Source organism: Narcine bancroftii, chromosome 1 (assembly GCF_036971445.1).
Source record: "Narcine bancroftii isolate sNarBan1 chromosome 1, sNarBan1.hap1, whole genome shotgun sequence".
NCBI classification, from domain to species: domain Eukaryota; kingdom Metazoa; phylum Chordata; class Chondrichthyes; order Torpediniformes; family Narcinidae; genus Narcine; species Narcine bancroftii.
This window is the reverse complement of record NC_091469.1, coordinates 99,627,873-99,651,759: the sequence shown is the minus strand read 5'-3', so window position 1 is coordinate 99,651,759 and position 23,887 is coordinate 99,627,873. Positions and strand designations below refer to the sequence as shown.

General features: G+C 39.8%; 1 protein-coding gene across 13 annotated transcripts in view; it reads right to left on the bottom strand.

Annotated features, from left to right (window-relative positions):
• Positions 1-365: 365 nt before the first annotated feature.
• LOC138761350 (uncharacterized) overlaps positions 366-23,887 on the bottom strand; it is a 125,219-nt gene continuing 101,697 nt past the window's right edge. For 7 of the 13 annotated variants that reach the window (XM_069933391.1, XM_069933400.1, XM_069933354.1 and 4 more), the window contains 2 exons: positions 23,337-23,401; positions 1,322-3,030 (listed from right to left, as the gene is read on the bottom strand). In XM_069933391.1, the coding sequence (XP_069789492.1) occupies positions 2,949-3,030; positions 23,337-23,401 (147 nt within the window). In that variant the 3' untranslated portion in view covers positions 1,322-2,948. The other 6 variants (XM_069933374.1, XM_069933409.1, XM_069933306.1 and 3 more) reach the window with 5 other exon arrangements.

The following is a 23,887-nucleotide window of genomic DNA, read 5'->3' as shown; positions in this document are numbered from 1 at the left end:
ATCTTTGCCCATTTACAACACCCAATATTGGAATAGTAGAAACTCTTTCCTTGGTGGGTTGACCAATTGTACATACCATCTATGCTTGTAACAAATTCTATTTCTCACCCATCTACTTGATCTTTCTTCTTGCATTTGGTTGAAATGGACTAAGATGTTTGGCAACTTTTGTGTTGTATTTGACACAAGAAATTGACTGGGAGGTGCAGAAATTCTGTGGCTGCCGCTCTGCTGAGGAGAAGGCTGTCAGCATAAGGTTTGCCCCATTTCATTCAGAGTCCCTATGTCTTTTCAACTGCTAACAGTTCTATTGAACTAGCCAGTCGCCAACACTAACTGAGAGGAAACAAGAAATTCTACAACAGTTCTATGGAAATAATATTTTTAATTAAAGTTAGCTTAAAAACTCTAACAGAGCAGCTAAATGTATCAACAAGCAAAACAATTTACAACATATTTTGTGGAACTCCACTTATTATAAAACAGGTCAATAGTTCCATCTTAAAGAGATTGCCTATAGAGATCTGTTATCTCTCAAAGTAATTGCAGCCCTGTTGGAAAACAAAACAAAGTTCTGAATTCATTTAAGGTAAATTCTGATATTACAACTTATTAGTCATGTCAAACAATACAATAAACCTCTAAATTTGGCAAGCTTGATACATTGATGGGTTCGAAGTTTTGGATCTTTGAATATGATTCTATTAATACTCCACACAAATGTAATTTATCACTGGGTAAAAGATACAGAATAATAACTTTTCCAAGGTTTCTGGTAAAGTTGAAAGAGCATGGGAAATAGGGTTCCAGTGAAAATTCAAGTGACTGCAAGTCACAGAACCAGAAAAACTGCAAGTCACAGAACCAGAACCCAGATTGGCTTAAAGGGAACAAAGCAAAAAGGGAGTACAGGAACTGTGGGCCTGATGAGTGAAAGGTAGTGGCCAAATCAATGCTCCAATGACTCTAAAAAGAGGGAAGAGGGTGGGAACTGGTTCTTGACCCATATGAACCAAGTACCAAACGATTAGGATTTCTGAATAGTCATATAACGGAATACTAGTGTTTCAATGTACAGCAATATATTAACTGGAAATTCCAAACCCTTACTCAAACAGGAATAAATCCTTAAGATCAATTAAATGGTGTTTAACATAGAGTTTAATTCCTTAAAACAGATGGAACTAAATATTTTATGTTTGAACATATTGGCTCTGTGTGTCCAAACACTACCATGCATTAGAATGGTGCTATTTAATCTTCACTGTGATCAATCAGAGCACCTGAATGCAGTAACAGATTTGATGGCATTTATCTGTAAATAATAAATGGTACATAAATAAAGTAAATTAAAAATTGTTTGTGCATCTTGAGTTAGAATCTCTATGTATTTGTGCAATTTGATACCATTAGAGCTCTCCAATTTGCAATACAGCAGAGCTGCATGTCCTGCTACATGTTAAGGCACAAGCAATGACCACAGCTCTGAAAACTTCTTAGCTTACATGTAATGGCACTAAACTTACATTTGTTTGTGCATCTTCACTGATTCCATAATTGTCCTTAAAGATTCATTCTCCAGTAAGAAACAATACAGTATGAGATAAAAGGATGAACGTTGGCTGTATATTGTATTAATGACTGCATCAATAGTCATTGGTAAAATAAATTATTTATGATCTTTCACCAACAATACTTAATATGCAAAAGAGTTAAAAATATCAAAAAGAAATTCAAAATTGTAGTAAGTGCCAAGGAACTTGGTAGATGGTTAGAGGCAGCTGTGTTGTGGACCTGCCATTGGGAACTTCAACACTGCTGAAGGTAATGGAAAGGTGTTTCGTTATTCTAAGGGCCAAAAAAAGTGTCATGAGACAGAAGCTGGGGAAGAGTAAAAATCAGAAGATGCAGATTTGATTAAGGTCTGAAATAAAATTGTGGATAGTGTGTGAGGGTAGAGGTGTAAGAAATCTATTGCAAGTTACTCCTCCAATGGAGACTAGAGAATTGGGAAGATCTTTGGGCTGAAGGGACAGGAGATCAACTTGAGTGTTGAGAGGATGTAGATGCAAGATGGAAGAAATCATGGCTTTGGCTGGTTGTTTGGGAAGGTGGAGATTGGCAGGTTGGTGACCTCCAGGAGGGACTGGTAGGCCATAGAGTTTATTAGCATGGTGAGTGAGGCTTAAAAGATATATATACGGGTCTTATTTCTCCAGTCTGAATCTAATGCATAGAACTGCTGTCTAAGGAGTACCCAATTATGTGACGTTGGTTAAATTTCCTCTGGAATGGTCCAAAAGGAGTGTTGCACACTAGTTAATATGTGCATTTCTCGTAGAGAACTTGTCACATACATGAGTATAACAAATACTGGAGGAGGTCTGTCAAATTTCCAGAGCGACGAGAATGAGCTTCAAATAACCATTATCGCAATTTAGTCTGTGTTAACTCCTCCGAAACAAAACTGTCCTTTACAATCTACCAAACTATCAGTATCTGGAGAAAACCCCCAGATGAAATTTCAGTGGACAGTGAGATTAAATTTACCACTAGAAATGTATACCTATATTGCAGATCTCCAGTCAGTGCAAGGCCTGGATAATTCAACTAAAAACTCTCTGTTTTATACAAAGCATATTCCAGTTTATTCAAATTATAACAGATCCCCAATCTGAGCCAAAGGGGTCAGAAAAACAGGTGCAAAGGTTTCATCAATTGTCAGCAACTCCTTTTGTCCCTGAACTCTAGCCTGAAACCCAAGTTCTGTTCAGTAACTTCCACCGGGACTCTAATGTTTAAGGGTTCATCACAAACTTTGGTGCTATTCCTCATACCTACATATCTAAAACATCCTGAAATCAGTTCAATTCTGTTCTATTTTACATTTGTTATAAGGCCATCATTTTTTTTATTGTTGAAATTTTTACAAAAACAAGTGCTTGCCTTTAGCTCAAATTCTGCTTCTTCTTATGTTTATTTCTCCTTCTCCAACACATGAATGGTAGGCACATCATTGTTTTTGCCTCCCTAAAAATAAACAATATTGTGTAAAAAAATTGCAGTGCAGAACACCAAAACTTTACCTAAAACATCCTAAAATGGCCTCCCAAAAGCTTTAAATGTTAAAGGGCTAACCAAACTAAGGATTTTCAAAGAGGGCCATATACAAAAAAACAATCCACTATTTAATTAATTTACATTTAATATTTAAAAAAACTATCACATAAAGATCATAAGTAGCAGGAGTAGGCCAATGGCTCTTCCAGCATGCTCCCCCTTCATCACTTTTCTGTACTACTATTCCTCGATGCCCTCAATGTCCAAAAACTTTCAATCTCAGTTTTGAATGAATATAACAGTCTTCAGGGTAGAGAATTCAAAAGGTTTACAACCCTTTGAGTGAAAATTTTTTTAGTGCTGTGGTGATATGTAATTACATCACTAGGTCACCAAGGGTCATCCTGGTGACCTTGTATATAAAGCACTCCAGAGTTACAGTCTAGTCTGCCAGGTTCGTCTTGTAGAAAGACAAGACCTCTTAGTGTACATATTAGTTTATTAAAGTTGTCTTATACTCTCACTGCTGGTGTGGTTATTGTCAGTACAATTTAATAAACTAATAATATAGCTACTAGGATGGAAGCTGCTTCTGGTCCAATGCGTGTTCCTGACCACCTGGAGACTCTTCCTGAGGAATGGAATCTGGGGACAACCAACAAACACGTGTATCAGAGGACAGAGATGGTGAGAAACCGCTGTACTGGAATCGTGGTGGAATGTGGGGAAGACCACAAAAGTACAATAGGGCAGGTAAGAAATGACCAAGAGCCCTGCCTGCCCGTGGGTTTGCAGGTACAGGCGCCGCTGACCCTAAACCCCGGTCCGATCAGAAAGGGGCCACTACAAGCGCAGGTGGAAGGATCTTCACAAGTTGTGCTCCCAATCGCCACGTATGTACAGAATTCCCGACCACTCCAGAGCCAGGGAAAGCAGGCACCACTACCGTCACTCCCCCAGCAGCAGTTTCCCCAGTACTACGGAGACCTGACACTACCGCTGGGACCTCTCCTAAAGCCAACATCCCAAAGCCAGAGATTCAGCCAACAGCCCCAAGCACCCAGGTTACTCCTCCAGTGGGCACAAGCCCCACAGAGGCTCTACCAGCAGTTCCCAGTACCCCAGGGTCCACCCTTGCTACACCTAGACCCAGAGACCATGTGGGGACCGTGAATGACCCCCGGGGTGCCCCTACATTACATAAGGGACCAGAGACTGCGGCTTAGCCATGTGCTGCAACAAGACAAGCTGGAGCTCGACCCCAAAACTCCCAGACCTGGCATGCACTTTGGCCGCTGGCAGAGATGCTTTATGAATTACGTGGAGGGTGCTGAGGCATCGGATAAAGAGCTATTAATGCTGCGGTTAGCACAGCTGGGAGACTACCCTTACTCCTTTATACAGGATGCCAGGTCCTACCAAGAGACAATGAGCACTTTACAGAGGCATTATCATTCAGAGCCAGCTCTTCAGCGCTTGACGTCCTGCTTTGCGGAAACTGCCAAAATGTTTGGCCTGGAAGTCAGCCTGAAGAAAACTGAGGTCCTCCATCAGCCAGCTCCCCACCATGACTACCAGCCCCCCCACATCTCCATCGGGCACACAAAACTCAAAACGGTCAACCAGTTTACCTATCTCGGCTGCACCATTTCATCAGATGCAAGGATCGACAATGAGATAGACAACAGACTCGCCAAGGCAAATAGCGCCTTTGGAAGACTACACAAAAGAGTCTGGAAAAACAACCAACTGAAAAACCTCACAAAGATAAGCGTATACAGAGCCGTTGTCATACCCACACTCCTGTTCGGCTCCGAATCATGGGTCCTCTACCGGCACCACCTACGGCTCCTAGAACGCTTCCACCAGCGTTGTCTCCGCTCCATCCTCAACATCCATTGGAGCGCTCACACCCCTAACGTCGAGGTACTCGAGATGGCAGAGGTCGACAGCATCGAGTCCACGCTGCTGAAGATCCAGCTGCGCTGGATGGGTCACGTCTCCAGAATGGAGGACCATCGCCTTCCCAAGATCGTATTATATGGCGAGCTCTCCACTGGCCACCGTGACAGAGGTGCACCAAAGAAAAGGTACAAGGACTGCCTAAAGAAATCTCTTGGTGCCTGCCACATTGACCACCGCCAGTGGGCTGATAACGCCTCAAACCGTGCATCTTGGCGCCTCACAGTTTGGCGGGCAGCAGCCTCCTTTGAAGAAGACCGCAGAGCCCACCTCACTGACAAAAGGCAAAGGAGGAAAAACCGAACACCCAACCCCAACCAACCAATTTTCCCTTGCAACCGCTGCAATCGTGTCTGCCTGTCCCGCATCGGACTGGTCAGCCACAAACGAGCCTGCAGCTGACGTGGACTTTTTACCCCCTCCATAAATCTTCGTCCGCGAAGCCAAGCCAAAGAAAAAAAAGACAGTAAGGGGCATAGTAAACTCCGCTCCCGGTACAGGCTCATGACCAGGTCACAACAAGTAGGGGAGTCTGCCAGAAACTTTATACTCTCTGAAAGACCTGGTGAGAGGCTGCAACTTTAAAGCAGTATCAGCCCGGGAGTATATGGAGGACCTTATTAGGGACAAAATTGTGGCGGGCATATGATCCACTAAGATGAGATATCGATTGCTGGAGAAAGGAATGGTGAGGCAGAGACTATTGCAGAAGCTTCAGAAAGCACCAGGAAAGAATTGGAGGAGTATTCATAGGACCTTGGGGCTGGGGCAAACGTCACATTGCTGGACTCTCTAGCCCCATGAAAAGAAAAGTATGCTGCCTCACAGGAATCTACAGCAGCAGCAGCAGCACCTTGAGGGTCCCAAGGGCTTTTCCTACGGACAAAGAAAGCACCCCAGAGCCCTCAGCCCTGCCAGAGAAAATGCCTGTTCCAACTGTGGAAAACGTGGGCATTATGCAAAAGTCTACAGAAGCCCTGAGGCGCCTGCAAGCTCACACCAAGGCACAAGAGCAACTTGTCCGTGAACTACTCTTTGCAGACGATGCCGCTTTAGTTGCCCATTCAGAGCCAGCTCTTCAGCGCTTGACGTCCTGTTTTGTGGAAACTGCCAAAATGTTTGGCCTGGAAGTCAGCCTGAAGAAAACTGAGGTCCTCCATCAGCTAGCTCCCCACCATGACTACCAGCCCCCCCCACATCTCCATCGGGCACACTGAACTCAAAACGGTCAACCAGTTTACCTACCTTGGCTGCACCATTTCATCGGATGCAAGGATCGACAACGAGATTGACAACAGACTCACCAAGGCAAATAGCGCCTTTGGAAGACTATACAAAAGAGTCTGGAAAAACAACCAAGTGAAAACCTCACAAAGATTAGCGTATACAGAGCCGTTGTCATACCCACACTCCTGTTCGGCTCCGAATCATGGGTCCTCTACCGGCATCACCTACAGCTCCTAGAACGTTTCCACCAGCGTTATCTCCGCTCCATCCTCAACATTCATTGGAGTGACTTCATCCCTAACATCGAAGTACTCGAGATGGCAGAACCCAACAGCATCGAATCCATGCTGCTGAAGATCCAATTGCACTGGGCAAGTCACGTCTCCAGATTGGAGGTCCATCGCCTTCCCAAGATCGTGTTATATGGCGAGCTCTCCACTGGCCACCGTGACAGAGGTGCACAAAAGAAGAGCTACAAGGACTGCCTAAAGAAATCTCTTGGTGCCTGTCACATTGACCACCGCCAGTGGGCTGATATCGCCTCAAACCGTGCATCTTGGCGCCTCACAGTTCGGCGGGCAGCAACCTCCTTTGAAGAAGACCGCAGTGCCCACCTCACTGACAAAAGACAAAGGAGGAAAAACCGAACACCCAACCCCAACCAACCAATTTTCCCCTGCAGCCGCTGCAACCGTGTCTGCCTGTCCCGCATTGGACTTGTCAGCCACAAACGAGCCTGCAGCTGACGTGGACATTACCCCTCCATAAATCTTCGTCCGTGAACCCAAGCCAAAGAAAAACAGAAGCCCCAAGGCCACAGCCAAGGCCCATTCTCATGCTAATGAGAGGCGGGAAAGCTCTTCTTTCTCCAAAGACAAACAGAAGAAGAATGCCATGTGCAGCTGGCCATCTTGGACAAATACTACAGAGCAGAGGACAGTCTTCAGGAGACGAATATGACGCTATACTATCGGATGGAAGGACACGAAGGACATGCCAGACTCGTTTCCCTACGCATGAATCAGGCGAGTCCACATAATTTATCTGATGCCACTGTGTGCATCAAAATTAATGATGTGAGGGTAAATTGGCCAGGGGTTAGTCAACCACCTTGACCTCCCCACACGCCCGAGTGAGCACTGGATCCTGTTAGCAGCCAGCAGCCTTGCGGCTGAGGTAAAACAGTTTTGCAGGGTTACTCTAGAAATCAAGGGCACAAAATACGAAGGGTTCAAATTACTAGTGCTGCCTCACCTCTGTGCCCCCGTACTATTGGGGTTAGATTTTCAGTTCCAGTTAGAAAGCATTACAATAGTGCACAACGGGCCTCACCCCCAACTACGTCTTACGAAGAAACAACATTGCAGCCTGTCTGTCCTAAACATAGAACCCCCTCCGCTGTTCACACACTTGACCCCAGAATGCACACCAATAGCCACAAAGAGCAGGTGGTACAGCCCGAGGGACAGAGCCTTCATTAGGACAGAGGTCCACAGGCTACTACAGGAGGGCATCATAGAGCAGAGCATCAGCCCCTGGAGAGCCCAGGTGGTTGTAGTAAAGTCAGGAGAAAAACTACGCATGGTAGTGGATTACAGCCAGACAATCAACAAATTTACACAACTAGATGCCTACCCCCCTGCCACGCATAGCAGACATGGTCAACAACATTGCGCAGTATAAAGTGTTCTCCACCATAGACCTGAAGGCAGCATACCACCAACTGCCCATTAGAAATAGTGATCGCATTTACACGGCATTTGAGACAGACAGCAGGCTGTATCAATTTCTGTGACTCCCCTTCGGACTCACCAATGGAGAGTCCCTGTTTCAGAGAGAAATGGACCAATTAGTAGATGAGTTCCAACTGAAAGCGGTGTTCCCCTACTTAGACAACGTGACAATCTGTGGTCACACTCAGGAGGATCTTGACATGAATTTAAAACGCTTCTTCCAGGCAACCAAGGAAAAGAACCTAACATACAACAGGGACAAATGCGTCTTTAGGGCCAGGAAGTTGCCAATCCTGGGCAACGTAGTGCAGAACGGGGAAATCAGCCCAGACCCTGCCTGTATGCGCCCTCTCCTAGACCTCCCAGTGCTACACATGCTGAAAGCACTAAAAAGGCGTTTGGGACTGTTTGCTTACTACGCCCAATGGGTCCCCAACTACACTGACAGGGCCCACCCACTTATAAAAGCCTCAGTTTTCCCACTGTGCCCAGCAGCCACCAGAGCATTCAGGGACATTAGGGAGCATATCACTAAAGCTACCATGCAGTCCATAGATGAGTCGATCCCATTTCAAGTAGAAATGGATGCATCCGATGTGGCTCTGGCAGCCATCCTAAACCAAGACGGATGACTGGTAGCCTTTTTCTCGCGAACCCTACAGGAGTCAGAGGTAAGACACTCAGCAGTAGAGAAGGAGGCCCTAGCCATTGTGGAAGCAGTAAGGCACTGGCGACATTATCTGGCATGCAAACACTTCACCCTCATCATGGACCAACGGTCTGTGGCTTTTATGTTCAATAACCAGAACAGGGGGAGAATTAAGAACAACAAAATCCTGCGCTGGTGGATAGAATTGTCTACATTTAACTACGACATTCTATACTGACCTGGGAGACTCAACGAGCCCCCGGATGCACTGTCCAGAGGCACTTGCGCCATTCTTAACCACACGTCCTAGTTGCAGAGCTTGCACAATGAACTGGGCCACCCGGGGGTTGCTAGACTGTTTCACTTCATTAAAACCCAAAACCTCCCATTTTCGGTAGAGGAAGTGAGGTCAGTGAACAAGAGCTGCCCCATCTGTGCGGAATGCAAACCACAATTTTACCGGCCAGACAAAGCCACCCTGATAAAAGCTACCAAACCTTTCGAGTGCCTCAGCCTCGATTTTAAAGGCCCGCTCCTGTCCAATAATAGAAATGTTTATTTCCTAAACGTAATAGATGAATATTCCCATTTCCCTTCGCAATCCCGTGTTCTGATGTATCAGCAGCCACTGTTATAAAATGCCTCCAACTCATCTTCAGCATATTTCGGTACCCAAACTACATACACACAGACAGGGGTGCTGCATTCATTTTTTTAAAACTTTATTTAAAAGAGTTTAAACAACTTACAATCAAACATAACAGAGAAAAACCCAATTTTTTATATAATATATATATAGAAAAAAAACCCCGCCCACCCTTTCAGCCAGCCCCTTTAAGGGGAGCCAAATATAAAGACAATACAGTGATTATAAAGAATATTTCTAAATTCATATACTTCCAATAAGACCACATTTTAACAAAATAACAAATAATTGTCATGCAAGTTATATGTAATTTTTTCCATAATAATACAATTTCACAACATTATGCCAGCGTGTTATATTAACCTCCATATTATCCTTCCAAGTACGAGCTACACATTTTTGTGCTACAGATAATACTAGACGTACAAATGCAATTTGAAATTTATCCAACCCTAGTACTTTCAAAGAAACCACATATCCCAACAAAAAGATTGATAGTAATTTAATCTTAAATAATTTTTCCAAAACCAATCTAATTCCTTCCCAAAATGGTTGTACTTTAAAACAAGACCAAACAGCATGTAAAAAAGTTCCAGTACATAGTCCACATCTAAAACAAGAATCCGAATGACTAAATCCTTATTTTTTCAATTTCTCTAGCATCAATTATAACTGATGTAAAAAATTATAATTAACCATTCCATAACGTACATTCATCACTTTAGTTATACTATCAGAACACGTAACCTCCCAGTTATCGCCCAGAAAAATATGTTAAATCACTTTCCCATTTAAACCTAGATTTCTTCCATTCCGGTTTATCCTGTAACAATTGATACATATCTGAAATATAACCTTTCTTAGGTACAGAAGAAATCAAAGACTCAAATTTCGTTAACATGGGTAAATTCAGGAGGAGTCACGTGATGGAGTAGTGGCCCTCTCCAGAAAAGAAGAAAAAAAGTGAAGAAAAAACAAAGCCCCAGATACACAGAACACAACAAATAAAAAATAAAGGTGTGGAGAAAATGGCACCTAAGAAAGAAAAGCCAAAAACAACAGGAAGAAAACAAGAAAGAAACACGCCGGAAGAGAAAGGTGAAGGCCTTACCTGCACAAAAAAGCAGGGACCCACCGTGGAAAGAGGAGCACACTCCCTGAGGTTAGTGGGTCGCGACCCACCGACCGCAGGACTGCAAAGTGGGTCACGGGGCCAAACAAGAGGTGTGCAACCGCGTATGACAAAGACAACACCGACGGGAGGAGGTACCAGCTGTGGAGTGAAACTTCACAGCACGAACAGCTGAGAGAGACCTGACAGCAGGGCTCCCAGCTGGAAGATAAAGAAAACAACGGGAATGGGAGGGGTGAGAATGAAAAAAGGAAACTAGAGACACAACAGATAACCAACCCAGAAGAAGAGGACCAACATCAAGACACCATGGAAAAAAAACCCAACAAACTGAGACAAGCAGCTCAACAAGAAAGTCAGAAGAGACAGAGATACAAGGAAGAGAAATAGAAGACACAAACCCAAGAGCAGACACAGAAGCAGAACATCAAGCTCTGCACAGGAGGTAAAATGAATGGACAGTACATAGATTAAAAAAAATTTCAAGAACATATGAAAGCATTCAGAGAATGGCTGACACTAGAATTTAGTGAAATAAAAAGAAAAATGAAAAGTACAGAACAAAAAGTGAGTAGAATAGAGCTATGACAGAAATAGGGTAAAGATTAAAAAATGTGGAAGAACGTGTAAAGGCCGTAGATATAGAAGTGAATGACTTAAAAGAAAATTGGAAGAAAGTGATAAAAAAACACAGAAACACAAAAATAAAGAGACACAGGAGTTGTTAACGTAGAAGATGGATGTAATGGAAAACTATAGTAAGCGAAACAATATAAAGATAATGGGCCTTAAGGAAGATGAAGAAGGCAAAGATATAAAAGAATTTATAAAAGAATGGATCCCAAAAGTCTTGAGAATGCCAGAAATCCAGGAAGGAATGGAAATAGAAAGGCACACAGAACATTAGCCCCGAAACCACAGTCACAACAAAAACCAAGATCCTTTTTAGTAAAATTACTGAGATACACGACAAGAGAAAATATATTGGAGAAGGCAATGAATAAAATGAGAGAAGACAAAAAACCACTGGAATACAAAGGTCAAAAATTTTTTTTCTACCCAGACATAAGTTTTGAGCTCCTGAAGAAATTTAATGCAGCAAAATCAATCCTATGGAAGAAAGGCTATAAATTTATGTTGAAATATCCAGCGGTGCTTAAAATAGTTATCCCGGGGCAGCAAAACAGACTGTTCTTGGATCCGGAGAAAGCACGAGAATTTGCAGAATGCCTGCAAGACAGAAAGAGAGATGAAGAGATGTAACAAGAACAAAGAACGACGACAAACTACATATAAAGAAGAAAAAATAATAGTAAAAACTAAAGGAGGGAAGAAAAGGGAAGTAAGGGAGAAGGGGGAAAAATGAGGAGGGATTAAAATAAATAAATAAATATATTGTAAGATTCATAATAAATAAATAAAACAAAAAGAAAAAGAGAAGAAATGAGGGGGAGCTTTGTTGCAATGGGAAGATAAAAGTCTTTTCTGGAGGAGGTTGGATGGGAGAGAATAACAGTCACTGTGAAATCAGTTGACACTTGCGAACGAGTTGGCAGTTCGAATGGAGAGGGGAGTTGTGGTTGCCCAGCAAGGGACAAGGGGCGACTCAGAGAGGGGGGGGACATTTGGGGTTAAGGGAATTTTAGATGTGGGAATGGTTGAAATATTTTATGTTTTAGAAGTGTTGTCATACAGTGTGTTCAAAAAAAGAAAACTGAGAAATGGAAATGGGGAGAAGGGGATGGTGAGGAAGCGGAAATGAGATGTAAACAAAGTATGAGATGGCCATGTTGAACTATATGACTATAAATATTAACGGAATACATAACCAAATCAAAAGGAAGAGGATATTAAATTGACTGAAAAAAGAAAAAAATAAATATAGCATTCGTGCAGGGAACACATCTGATTTAAGTGGAACACAAGAAATTAAGGAGAGAATGGGAAGGGCACATAATGGAAGCATCATATAACTCAAAAGCCAGAGGTGTAGCTATATTAATCAATTAAAATGTACCAATCAAAATAGAGGAGGAAATAATAGATCCAGCAGGGATGTATGTAATGATAAAGTGTCAGATATATTCAGAATTTTGGAATTTGCTCAATATATATGCACCTAATGAAGAGGATCAAAAGTTTATGCAAGATATCTTTCTGAAGATTGTAGATACGCAGGGGAATATATTGATAGGAGGGGATTTTAACCTTAATTTGGATTCAAAGATAAATAAAACTGGACAAAAGACTAGCAGAAAGAACAAAGTAGCCAAATTTATGGTTAAATCAATGCACGAAATGCAACTTATGGATATATGGAGGAGACAACACCCAAAGGAGAAGGAATACTCATATTATTCGAGTAGACATAAAACATACTCAAGGATTGACCTGTTCCTGTTGTCATCCCATATCCAAGGGAGAGTTAGGAAAATGGAATATAAAGCTAGATTGTTATCAGATCACTCACCCGTTATTAGCAATAGAGCTGGAGGACATCCCACCAAGAACATATAGATGGAGATTAAACTCCATGCTACTTAAAAGACAGGATTTTAGAGAATTTATTGAGCGCCAAATTAAAATGTACTTCGAAATAAATACGGAATCAGTGAAAGATAAATTTATATTATGGGATGCAATAAAGCTTTCATCAGAGGGCAGATAATAAGTTATGAAACTAAGATGAAGAAGGACTACGATCAGGAAATAGAACAGCTGGAAAGGGAAATAGTAAATACAGAAAAAGAACTAGCAACAAGGGAAGATGCAACAAAAATAAGAGAACTGGCGGACAAAAAAATAAAATACGAAACACTACAAACGTATAAGGTGGAGAAGAACATAATGAAGACAAAGCAGAAGTATTATGAGCTAGGAGAAAAAATGAACAAAATAATAACTTGGCAGCTTAAAACAGAACAAACTAAAAGAACGGTATTGGCATCAAGAAAAAAAGACAAACAAATTACATATAACCCAATAGAGATCAATGAAAACTTCAAGGAATTCTACGAGCAATTATACCGAACTGAGAACGAAGGGAAAGAAGACAAAATAGATGAGTTTCAAGCTAAAATTGAACTACCAAAATTGCAAGAAGAGGAGCAAAACAAATTGATAAAACCATTTGAAATAGAGGAAATGCAGGATATATTAAAAAAGCTACCAAACAATAAAATGCCTGGAGAGGACGGACTCCCAATAGAATTCCATAAAACATTTAAAGACTTATTAATTCCTCCTCTCCTGGAAGTAATGAACAAGATTGAAGAAACACAAACATGCCAGATTCATGTAAAACAGCAATAATTACAGTAATATCAAAGACGGGAAAGATCCACTAACACCAGCATCGTATAGACCAATATTAATTCAGATTATAAGATAATAGCAAAACTATTAGCAAACAGATTGGCCGACTGTGTACCAAAAATAGTAAAACTAGATCAAACTGGATTTATTAAGAAAAGACGAACAACGGACAATATCTGTAAGTTCATTAACTTAATCCATGCAGTACAAGGAAATAAGATGCCAACAGTGGCAGTTGCTTTAGACGCAGAGAAAGCCTTTGACGGGGTAGAATGGAATTATTTATTCAAAGTACTACAGAGGTTCAACCTACCAGAGAAATATATTAATTGGATTAAAGCATTATATAAAGGGACCATTGGCGAAGATGACAGTAAATGGATATATATCGAACCAATTTAAATTAAGCAGGTCAACTAGGCAGGGATGTCCACTATCTCCCTCACTGCTTGCTTTAGCTACAGAACCCTTGGCAGAACTGATAAGAACAGAAAATAAAATAAAAGGGATAAAAATAAAAGAGAAGGAATATAAAATCAGTCTATTTGCAGATGACATCATAGTATACTGAATAGAACCAGAATTATCAATAAGAGAATTACATAAGAAATTGAAGAAATATGAGGAAGTATTGAGGTACAAAATCAACGCAAATAAAAGTGAAGCGATGCCAATGAATAATGCAGATTTCACAAGGTTTATGAAAGAATCACCATTTAAAGGGCAATCACAAGCAATCTGATACCTAGGTATTAGGTTAGATAATAATCTAGGCCATCTATACACATTAAATTATTAGCCATTAATGAAGAAATTACAAGATGACTTAGAAAATTGGAAAGATTTACCACTAACACTGATAGGAAGGGTAAATTGCATCAAAATGAATATCTTCCCAAGGATACAATACCTATTTCAATCATTACAAATCCCCTTAACAGAGAAATTCTTCAATGAGCTAAAGAACATAATAAGGAAATATTTATGGAAAGTGAGGAAACCAAGGATAGCATGAGATAAATTAACAGAATGGGACAAACAAGGGGGCTTACAGCTACCAAACTTTAAGAATTATTATAGAGCAGCATAATTAAGATATCTATCAGATTTTTATCAAACAAGGGAAAAACCAGATTGGACCAGGTTAGAGCTAGATAAAATAGGGGAGAAGGTACCAAAACATATACTTTATAAGTGGGATGAAAAGCTGGTGCAACATAGAAGTTCACCAGTACCTCACCATCTGCTCAACATTTGGAAGAAGATTCACATAGAAAGGAAAAAAACAAATTACCAACTACCAAAATTATTATTGACGCAAAATCAACTAATCCCTTTCACAATAGATTACCTTTCCTTTAGAGCATGGGAGAGAAAAGGGATCAAAAGAATAGAAAATTGTTTTTTGGGAAATAATTTATTATCTTTTGAACAAATAAAGTGCAAATATAGTATAACTCATGGTACAATATTTGCATACCACCAACTGAAAACCTACTTGAAGGACAAATTGGGAAGCAGGCTGAGGTTACCAGAAGGAATCAGCTTTGAATATATGATTACAGACACAATGATAATTAAAAGATGTATAACAAACATGTACATCAAGTTGCAAGAGAAAGAGAAAGATGAAATAAGGTGTAAACCCAAACAAAAGTGGGAACAAGATCTAAACATAAAGATAAAAAACAAAAAATGTATTTCTCATATGCTCCGGAACTATGAGAAATACAATAAACATGAGGTTACGCATGATACAATATAATTGGTTAGACAGGCTATATACCACACCCCAAAAGTTAAATAAATGGGGCCCAACAGTATCAGATAGATGTTTTCGCTGTAAGAAGAAAACGGGAACAACAGTGCATGCAATTTGGGCATGTGAGAAAGTGAAAAAGTTTTGGGAAGATCTAAATCAGGTATTAAATAAAATCACTAAAAGCAACATACAAAAAAATCCAGAGATCTTTCTTCTAAGTAATATAAGAAGTAAAGAACTAGGACTCAATTTGAATGAAGCACAAAAAAAGATTTATTATGATAGCCTTAGCTGTAGCAAAAAAATGTATAATGTCAACCTGGAAATCAGAAGAGAGCCTGAGAGTACAGCAATGGTACATAGAAACGAATAAATGTATTCCATTGGAAAAAATAACATACAATTTAAGAAATAACGTCACAGTATTCGAACAAATTTGGGAACCATACATGGAACACATCAGAGAGGGCCTATCGCGGACCTCCACCCCCTATAATGACAGAGTGAGAAGAAGACGAAATGAACTGACCCAGTGTGTAGAAGTAGATGACACAATTTTCTTGTTTATTTTCATTGTGTGATGACATTGTTTAATGGGTTTATTGTATTGTATATGTTGAACGTTTAGTGGGTAGGGAGTGGGGTGGGAAGGAGGGAGGGAAGGGAGGGGGGAAAAGGGGAAAAAATGACATTGTGTATATTCAAGAGGGAAATGTTTGTGTGTATTTTGGTTAATATGGTTCATAGTGTGAAAAATAAAAAAAAATTAAAAATAACATAGGCAAATTCATCTTTTTACCATAATTATCTTTTATCAAAGCTCTGAGTTGATAATACACAAACAGAGAATTTACAGATATATCAAATTTCTCCCTCAATTGAATAAAAGAAAGAAATTGGCCTTCTTCAAAATAGTCCTGAATTATCTTTATGTCCTGAGAATTCCATCTCTTTAAATGATTATTAAACATTGAAAAAGGAATAAGCTGGTTATGATATAATGGGGTTTGAATTGGTAATTTACCCTTTGATCCTAAAACCCTATTGCTTTTAACCCATATCCTTAACAAATGTTTTAATACCACCATATTACATTCCCGCAATAAATCCACATTCCATTTAAATATAAACTGATGTATCTCAACTTCAGATATACAAGCCATTTCCATCTTTGCCCAACTCGGAGGTTGGTCCACATCCATCAATCTGCTAACAAATTTCAACTGAGCTGCATCATAATAATTTTGAAAGTGAGGTAAAGCATATTTCCATGTAAGTTTATGTAAAGCTCCTTGGGCTAATTTCCCTTTCCATAAAAACTCCCGCACTGCCCTATTCAGGTCTTGAAAAAAAAACCCTTTGAAAGTAAACACGGTATAGACAGAAACAAATATTGAATTCGAGGAAAAATATTAATTTTAACACAATTTACTCGACCAATTAATGTTAACGGCAAATCTTTCCATTTAATCAAATCCATTTTAATCCTTTTTAATAAAGGGACATAATTCAATTCATATAAAGACTGGTGTCTGAATTTACTACCACTCCCAAATATTTAATTCTATCTGACCACTTTAATTTTATAATACTTTTATATTCTGAATAATATCCACCCCCAACTGGCAATATTTCACTCTTATCTCAATTTTCTTTATATCTATATAGCTCTCCAAATTTTAACAAACAATCTTGTAAATATTTCAAAGACTGTTCCAGTTCTGTCAAATATACCAGCACATCATCTGCAAGTAAATTAATCTTATATTCATCCTCTCCAATTTTCATTTCTTTAATTTTATCATTCTGTCTTATTGTCTGAACTAACAGTTCAATAGCCAATGCAAATAAGGCTGGTGTCAATGGAAAAGCTTGTCGAGACAAACGCATTAAGTTATAAGGAAATTTGACCATTTGTTACCACCCTAGCAGTTGGGTTTGTATATTAACCCAGCCTATAAAATGAGGGCCAATATTAAACTTCTCTAACACCTTAAACAAAAAATTCCACTCAACCCTATCAAAGGCTTTTTCCGCATCCAGCGGAACCACCATTAGATGGTTGGCTTGCTGTCTAAATGCATTGACTAATATTATCAATCTAAGAATATTATCAGACGCGTTTCTATTTTTAATAAAACTTGTTTAATCTATATGTATCAACTGCGGTAAATATTTGGCAAGTCTATTCGCTAACACCTTCACTATAATTTTATAATCTACATTTAATAAAGAAATAGGTCTATACGAAGATACTTTCAATGGGTCCCTATCTTTCTTAGGAATCACAGTAATTATAGCACTTGAACAAGATTCTGGTAACAACTGCTCCTCTGTGACGTGCTGCAACACATTTCCAAATATAGAGGATAAATCTTCATAAAATACTTTATAAAACTCAACAGAAAATCCATCATCTCCTGACGACTTTCAATTTGGCATCTCTTATATAGCCTCTTTAATCTCAAAATCTGTAAATTCTTTAACCTCATCCTCCCCTAAAACAGGTAAATTTAATTTAGATAAATAGGATTCAATAGAACCAGCATCCTGCTTTCCCTCAGAAGTATATAATTTTTGCTAAAATGAATAAATCTGATCATTAATTTCCTGAGGTTTATAGGTAACTATTGAATTCTTTTTCACAGTATTAATAATTTGTGATGTCTGTTCTGTTTTTAATTGCCATGCTAATACCTTATGAGCTCGCTCACCCAGTTCGTAATAATGTTGCTTAGATCGATAAAGTAGACGCTCATATTGATAAGTTTGTAAAGTATTATAACGTAATTTCAACTTCATTAAAACTGCTTTTTTACTTCTGTAACATCTTTCTGAAATTCCTTTACCAATTCAGCAATTTGTTTCTCTAACATTAAGCTTTCCGGCGCATATTGCTTTTTAACTTTCTTAGTATAACTAATAATTTGCCCTTGTAAATATGCTTTCAAAGCATTCCACAATACAAAATTACTATGAACTGAATTAACATTCTCAGTCAAAAACAAAGTAATCTGCTCCTTTAAAAAATCTATTCTAGAAAAGGAATCATGTCTAGAGGAATAAAAGGAAAAGTCTTTCTCTGTAGGGTTTACTCTCATCCAAACATCAACCAGATTCAAATCCTTCATCAAAGTTCCTATTTGTATTGCCGCCCTTCATTTCCTTATACTTTTCAGAGATCTATCCAATAAACGATCCAAAACACAGTTAAAATCCCCTCCAACCAAAATATTATTATTGGCCTGATTAAGCAATAAAAAAGCCTTTGACATAAACCATTCATCATCTACATTAGGTGCATATTTAACAAAGTCCACGATTCAGCAAAAATGTTACAATTAACCATCAAATCCTTCCCCGCATTTCCTTCACACGATTCCAATTCTTATGAATTAAAATCGCTACACCCTTTGCTTTAGAATTAAACAAAGAAAATACATGACCCAACCACTCTCTCTTCAATTTCAAATGTTCTTTATTAGTCAAATGTGTTTCTTGCAAAAAAAATATCAACTTTCATTTTTCTTATATAAGCCAAAACTTGTTTAGCTTAATTGGGTTATTCAAACCCTGAACATTAAAAGTTGCAAAATTCAAATGAGACTTTTTAAATCTAATAACATAACCCACTACTATAAAATAGTGATCCCCTTTTAATTCCCTTAATATTCTAACCCCCCTTATGTAAATATTCTAAAAAAAGAAAAAAAAAAACGTAACAATCCCCAAAACAAACTACTAAAAAAGTAGTAGTTCCCTAAACATCTGGGTGTGGTAAAACCCACTAATGGCAGATGACTGAAGGTCTCAGCGTCATCCAACCCCCACCCCCCGAGTCAGACTTTCACAAAGTACTGAAACAAAAATAATCAACCCAATGAGTCCAGTCCCAATGATTGTTCCGAATCTTCAATGTCAAGAAGATTTTGTGTCAATTCAACTTTCTTTCCATTCTTTCTATGTTTTCCATTCTTCCCATTTCCTTTGCCATTCACCCTCTTCTTAGATGACAATGGTGACGATCGTCCATTTCCTCATAAATCTGGCAATGATTAGCAAAAATTAATGCATCATGATCATTTTCAAAGAATTGAGATTGAAAGTTCCCATAAAAAAACTTTCAACATGACCAGATAATGAAAGGCAAATTTATATCCCTTTCGCCATAATATTTCTTTAGCTGAATTAAATTCTAGGTGCCTTCTAATAATTTCTTGACTCAAATCTGCATTAAAAAAAACACCCTAGTATTCTGGACCATCATTGGAGCCTTTCTGCTTTCTGCACCGCCATTCATAATATAATTTCTCTGTCCCGATATTTCAAACAGTGAATCAAAACTGCTCATGGTGGTTGGCCTGGAAACCGTTTCTTCCTCTATGTGCTCGATCTCACTCCAGATCATCTGGAAAAAATTCCTTGCCTAACACTTCAGGAATCCATTTCTTAAAAAACTTTACTGGATCAGAATCTTCTATATCTTCTGGAAGACCTACTATTTTTACATTATTTCTTCGACCCTGATTTTTTAATAAATCAATCTTCTTCAATAATTCCTTCTTCTGGATCCCACAATCCACGAACGAATCCTCCACTTTTTCCATTTTTTCTCTATTACGCTTCAGTTGGTTCTTGCATTCAAAAAAAGCTTCTTCAATCTTTTTAAAATTATCTTGTAGTGTCCACTGATTTAATACATCTACTAACTTCACTTTTAACTACATTAATATCTTGCTTCATACAAGTCATTTCTTCACATATAGTAGTCATTTTAGTTTTCACTTCCATAAATCCTTGAGTTATCTGAGTCGACATCTGTATTGACATATTTTCCATTTGATGAGCAATCCCTTCCAAAATTGTGAACACAGAATCCAGTCCAAGTTCTATCAACTCCCTTTGAGGCCTACCTTCTCTCATCTCAGTCCTCATTTCTTCCTGTGTAAGTTCCTGTAATGTTGATCTTTCTTCCTCCTCTAACATCATAGGTCCTCTTCCAGTGTGGCTGTGGGTCTGGACGCCCGTCGACAGTGTGCCGACCTCATCAGCCCACCACCGTTCAGGCTCCCCCACAGCCCACACCTTGTCCAGTAGTTCCCAGACCCGTGAAGTTCCGTGCATGCCTGGCAAAGTCACTGTCCGCACAGGTGCGTCTTCCAATGCTGCACTATGCACTTCTGGACTGCCAGGCAGTATTGCAGGTTCGCGGGTCTGTCTTCGCTTGGCCAATCCACCCGCACCCCCGGACTCACAGGGACGTGAGTCAGGGCCGGCTGAGCCCATCACTGAGCCGGCGCCATCTTGCGATTGCGCGATCGGCGCCAGTGTAATATTTAACTGAGCAGGAGTCCTCTGAGGCATGGGAACTCCAGTCGATGACTCCAAGGCTTCAACTTAGTAAGTAGGCCTCAGTTCTTCAACACTTTTGTAAGGTCATTTCTTTTGCAAATGAGCTTTTGATTTTTTCACGTTTGCAGCCATTGCAATCCTCCAATATTCCAAAGTCTGTAAATATTATTTTTAACCACTTTTACAAATATTAAATTCGAGTATTTAGAAGTCTAACTGGGGGAAGGTGGAACCCACACGTCTTCCCACTACGCCATCTTGCCACGCTCCCGGGGTGCTGCATTCATGAACGCAGAAGTACAGCAGTACCTGCATGAGAGAGGGATTGCTACCAGCCACACTACGTTACAATCCCAGGGGGAATGGACAAGTCGAAAGGGAAAAAGCCACTATCTGGAAAACGGTCCTCTTGACTGTAAAAGCAAAAGACTTCCCTGTTACTAGATGGCAAGAAATGTTGCCAGAGGCCCTACACTCTATACGTTCTTTGTTGTGTACTGCCACTAACATGACCCCACCTGACCGTATCTTTTCTTTCACAAGGAAAGCCATGACGGGCACAGTGCTGCCAAAATGGATGATGACACCGGGTCCTGTTTTCCTCCGGAAGCACTGCAGACCCCACAATGCGGACCAGGTGGTGGATCAAGTGGAGTTGAGGCACGCGAACCCTCAGTACGCCTTCGTCACATTCCCAGATGGAAGAGAAGACTCGGTGGCCACCAGGGATCTCGCGCCAACCGGATGCGTGTGCAACGCGGAGGAAACACAAATGTCTATGGATCAACAAGGAGCGCAGCAGCAGTCACTAGAACAGTCGTCCATCGAGTCACCCCAGAGGACTATATCACCCACCCTGGAAATCAGGAGCCTGGGTACGCCCACCCCACAAAATATCACCACCCTACTTGGTGGCAGGACCTAATCCCATACAAGAGGATCCCCAGCCCACATGACCAACCAGTACTTCCCACTCCCACACCTCCACCAAGAAAGGCCGAAAAGCAGATTGCACTCCCCACCCCTATACCACTACTGAGGAGGTCCAGAAGGCAACAGAAGCCACAAAAAATTTTGGACTTATGAACTTACAAACAAGGGAAGTGTGGGGGGGGGGGTGTTTTGGGGTGGAATAACAATTTTGTAAGGGGGAGTGAATGTGGTGATATGTAATGACACCACTAGGTCACCAGGGACATATAAAGCAGTCGAGAGCTACAGTCTAGCCTTCCAGGTTCGTCTTGTAGAGAGACAAGACCTCTTAGTGTACATATTAATTTATTAAAGGTGTCTTATACGTGTACTGCTGATGTGGTTATTGTCAGTACAAGTGCTATCCTTTACTCTCAAATTGGTTAGGTTAAGTTAGGGTAAACACACCCAATGTCTAGCCTGTTAAACCCTTCAAGAATTTTGTGTTTTGATGAGATTTTCTAAACTCTAGAGAGAACAGCCCCAACTTAATTAATTTTTCCTCATGCATCGAATCTAGTATAGTATAATGAGTCTTTGGTAAGGAGATCAATAGAGTATAAAATACTCCAAGTGAGGTCACAGCAAGGCTCTTACAACTGCAATAAAACTTTATTTCTGTAATCACTCACTATAAAAACTTCTTAATCACTAACTATATCTACACGCTGACAATCAGTAACATGTCCAAGGTGATCCAGCTGCTTTTAAACATCAACATTAATCAATCTACCACCATTTGCCAAGTACTGTGCTTTCACAATTTTTTAACAGTATATTCCACCTGCCATGTTTCCCCTCTCTCATTCACCTTGTTCATATTCATCCCATTTATATTATCCTATAATTCTGCCTTGTTTATTATCATCAGCAAACTTGGAAATATGATGTTTTCCCCCTGATATTATTGATACAAGCTGGCAACAACTGGGACCCAAGCCCCAAAATTGTGCAGTGCCCAATACTGATAGGTTCTCACTTGTGGATTTCCATCCAATAACCAAGTTCTCAATCCACATGTCAATGCACTTTCTCCAGTTTCTATGGGCTTTAATTTTGCAGGTGGGACTTTGTTGAAAACCTTTACAAAAATCAAATTAAACTTATTCATTGCATTCCCATTAAGTATGCTACCAGTCATGTTCAAAGAACTCCAACAGATTAGTCAGACACAAATTTCCTTTTATTAATTCAAGTTATATTTTGAGATGTGCAGTTTTTTCATCTTTCATTGTATATTTCTACATTTTCCTTACCAATGCTGTTAGGTCAACAGATACTGAGGTTATTTACATTCGTTACACTACAATTTACAATTCCAAAATATATGGGATGTACTTTTTTTTTACATTCTCTATGTAGATGGCTGGCTACAGTTTTTTGAAGGGTTTCAAATAAACTATAATAAACAGCATCATCTTGTAATGACTCAGTAATTGGCTATTTTCTTGCTTCGTGTATGGTCAATGATGCTGTTAAGCTTTGCTCGCTCAGTTATCCATCATACATGAAATTACAGTACTTACAGGCTAGTGCTATCATTATTGTCATCAAACAGCTCCTCAGAATAGTTAAGGTCCACGTCCAATCCCTATTTGAATAAGATTCAGAATTTCATCTAATTGTTCTCATTTCCACGTCACAAAGACATTGAATTAAAAAAAAAATTCATTGTCCTCTGCTTTTATGGCTTATGGGGAATGGATTAACAGATATTTATGATAAAGAATCCAATGTGGAAACAATTGCAAGCAATGGAGTACGAGAGGTTGTTTCAATGTACAAGGCTATCAGTTTATATGTATAAATGCAGTAAACTGGTCCAACTTTTGTTTCAACATAAGCAGTTTGTTGACACTGCAGAGGAAAACAGCACATTAGAAAGTTCATTTTGATTTTGCTCATCTTGCATTTTCTTTGAAATTCTTGTCTGCTACCTGCTTCATAAGGCATCAACCTTATGGGTTGAATAGAGGAATTAGGGGATATGGGGAGAAGGCAGGTAGGTGGAGTTAGGTCATAAATTAGATCAGCCATGATCGTATTGAATGGCGGAGCAGGCTTGATGGGCCATTTT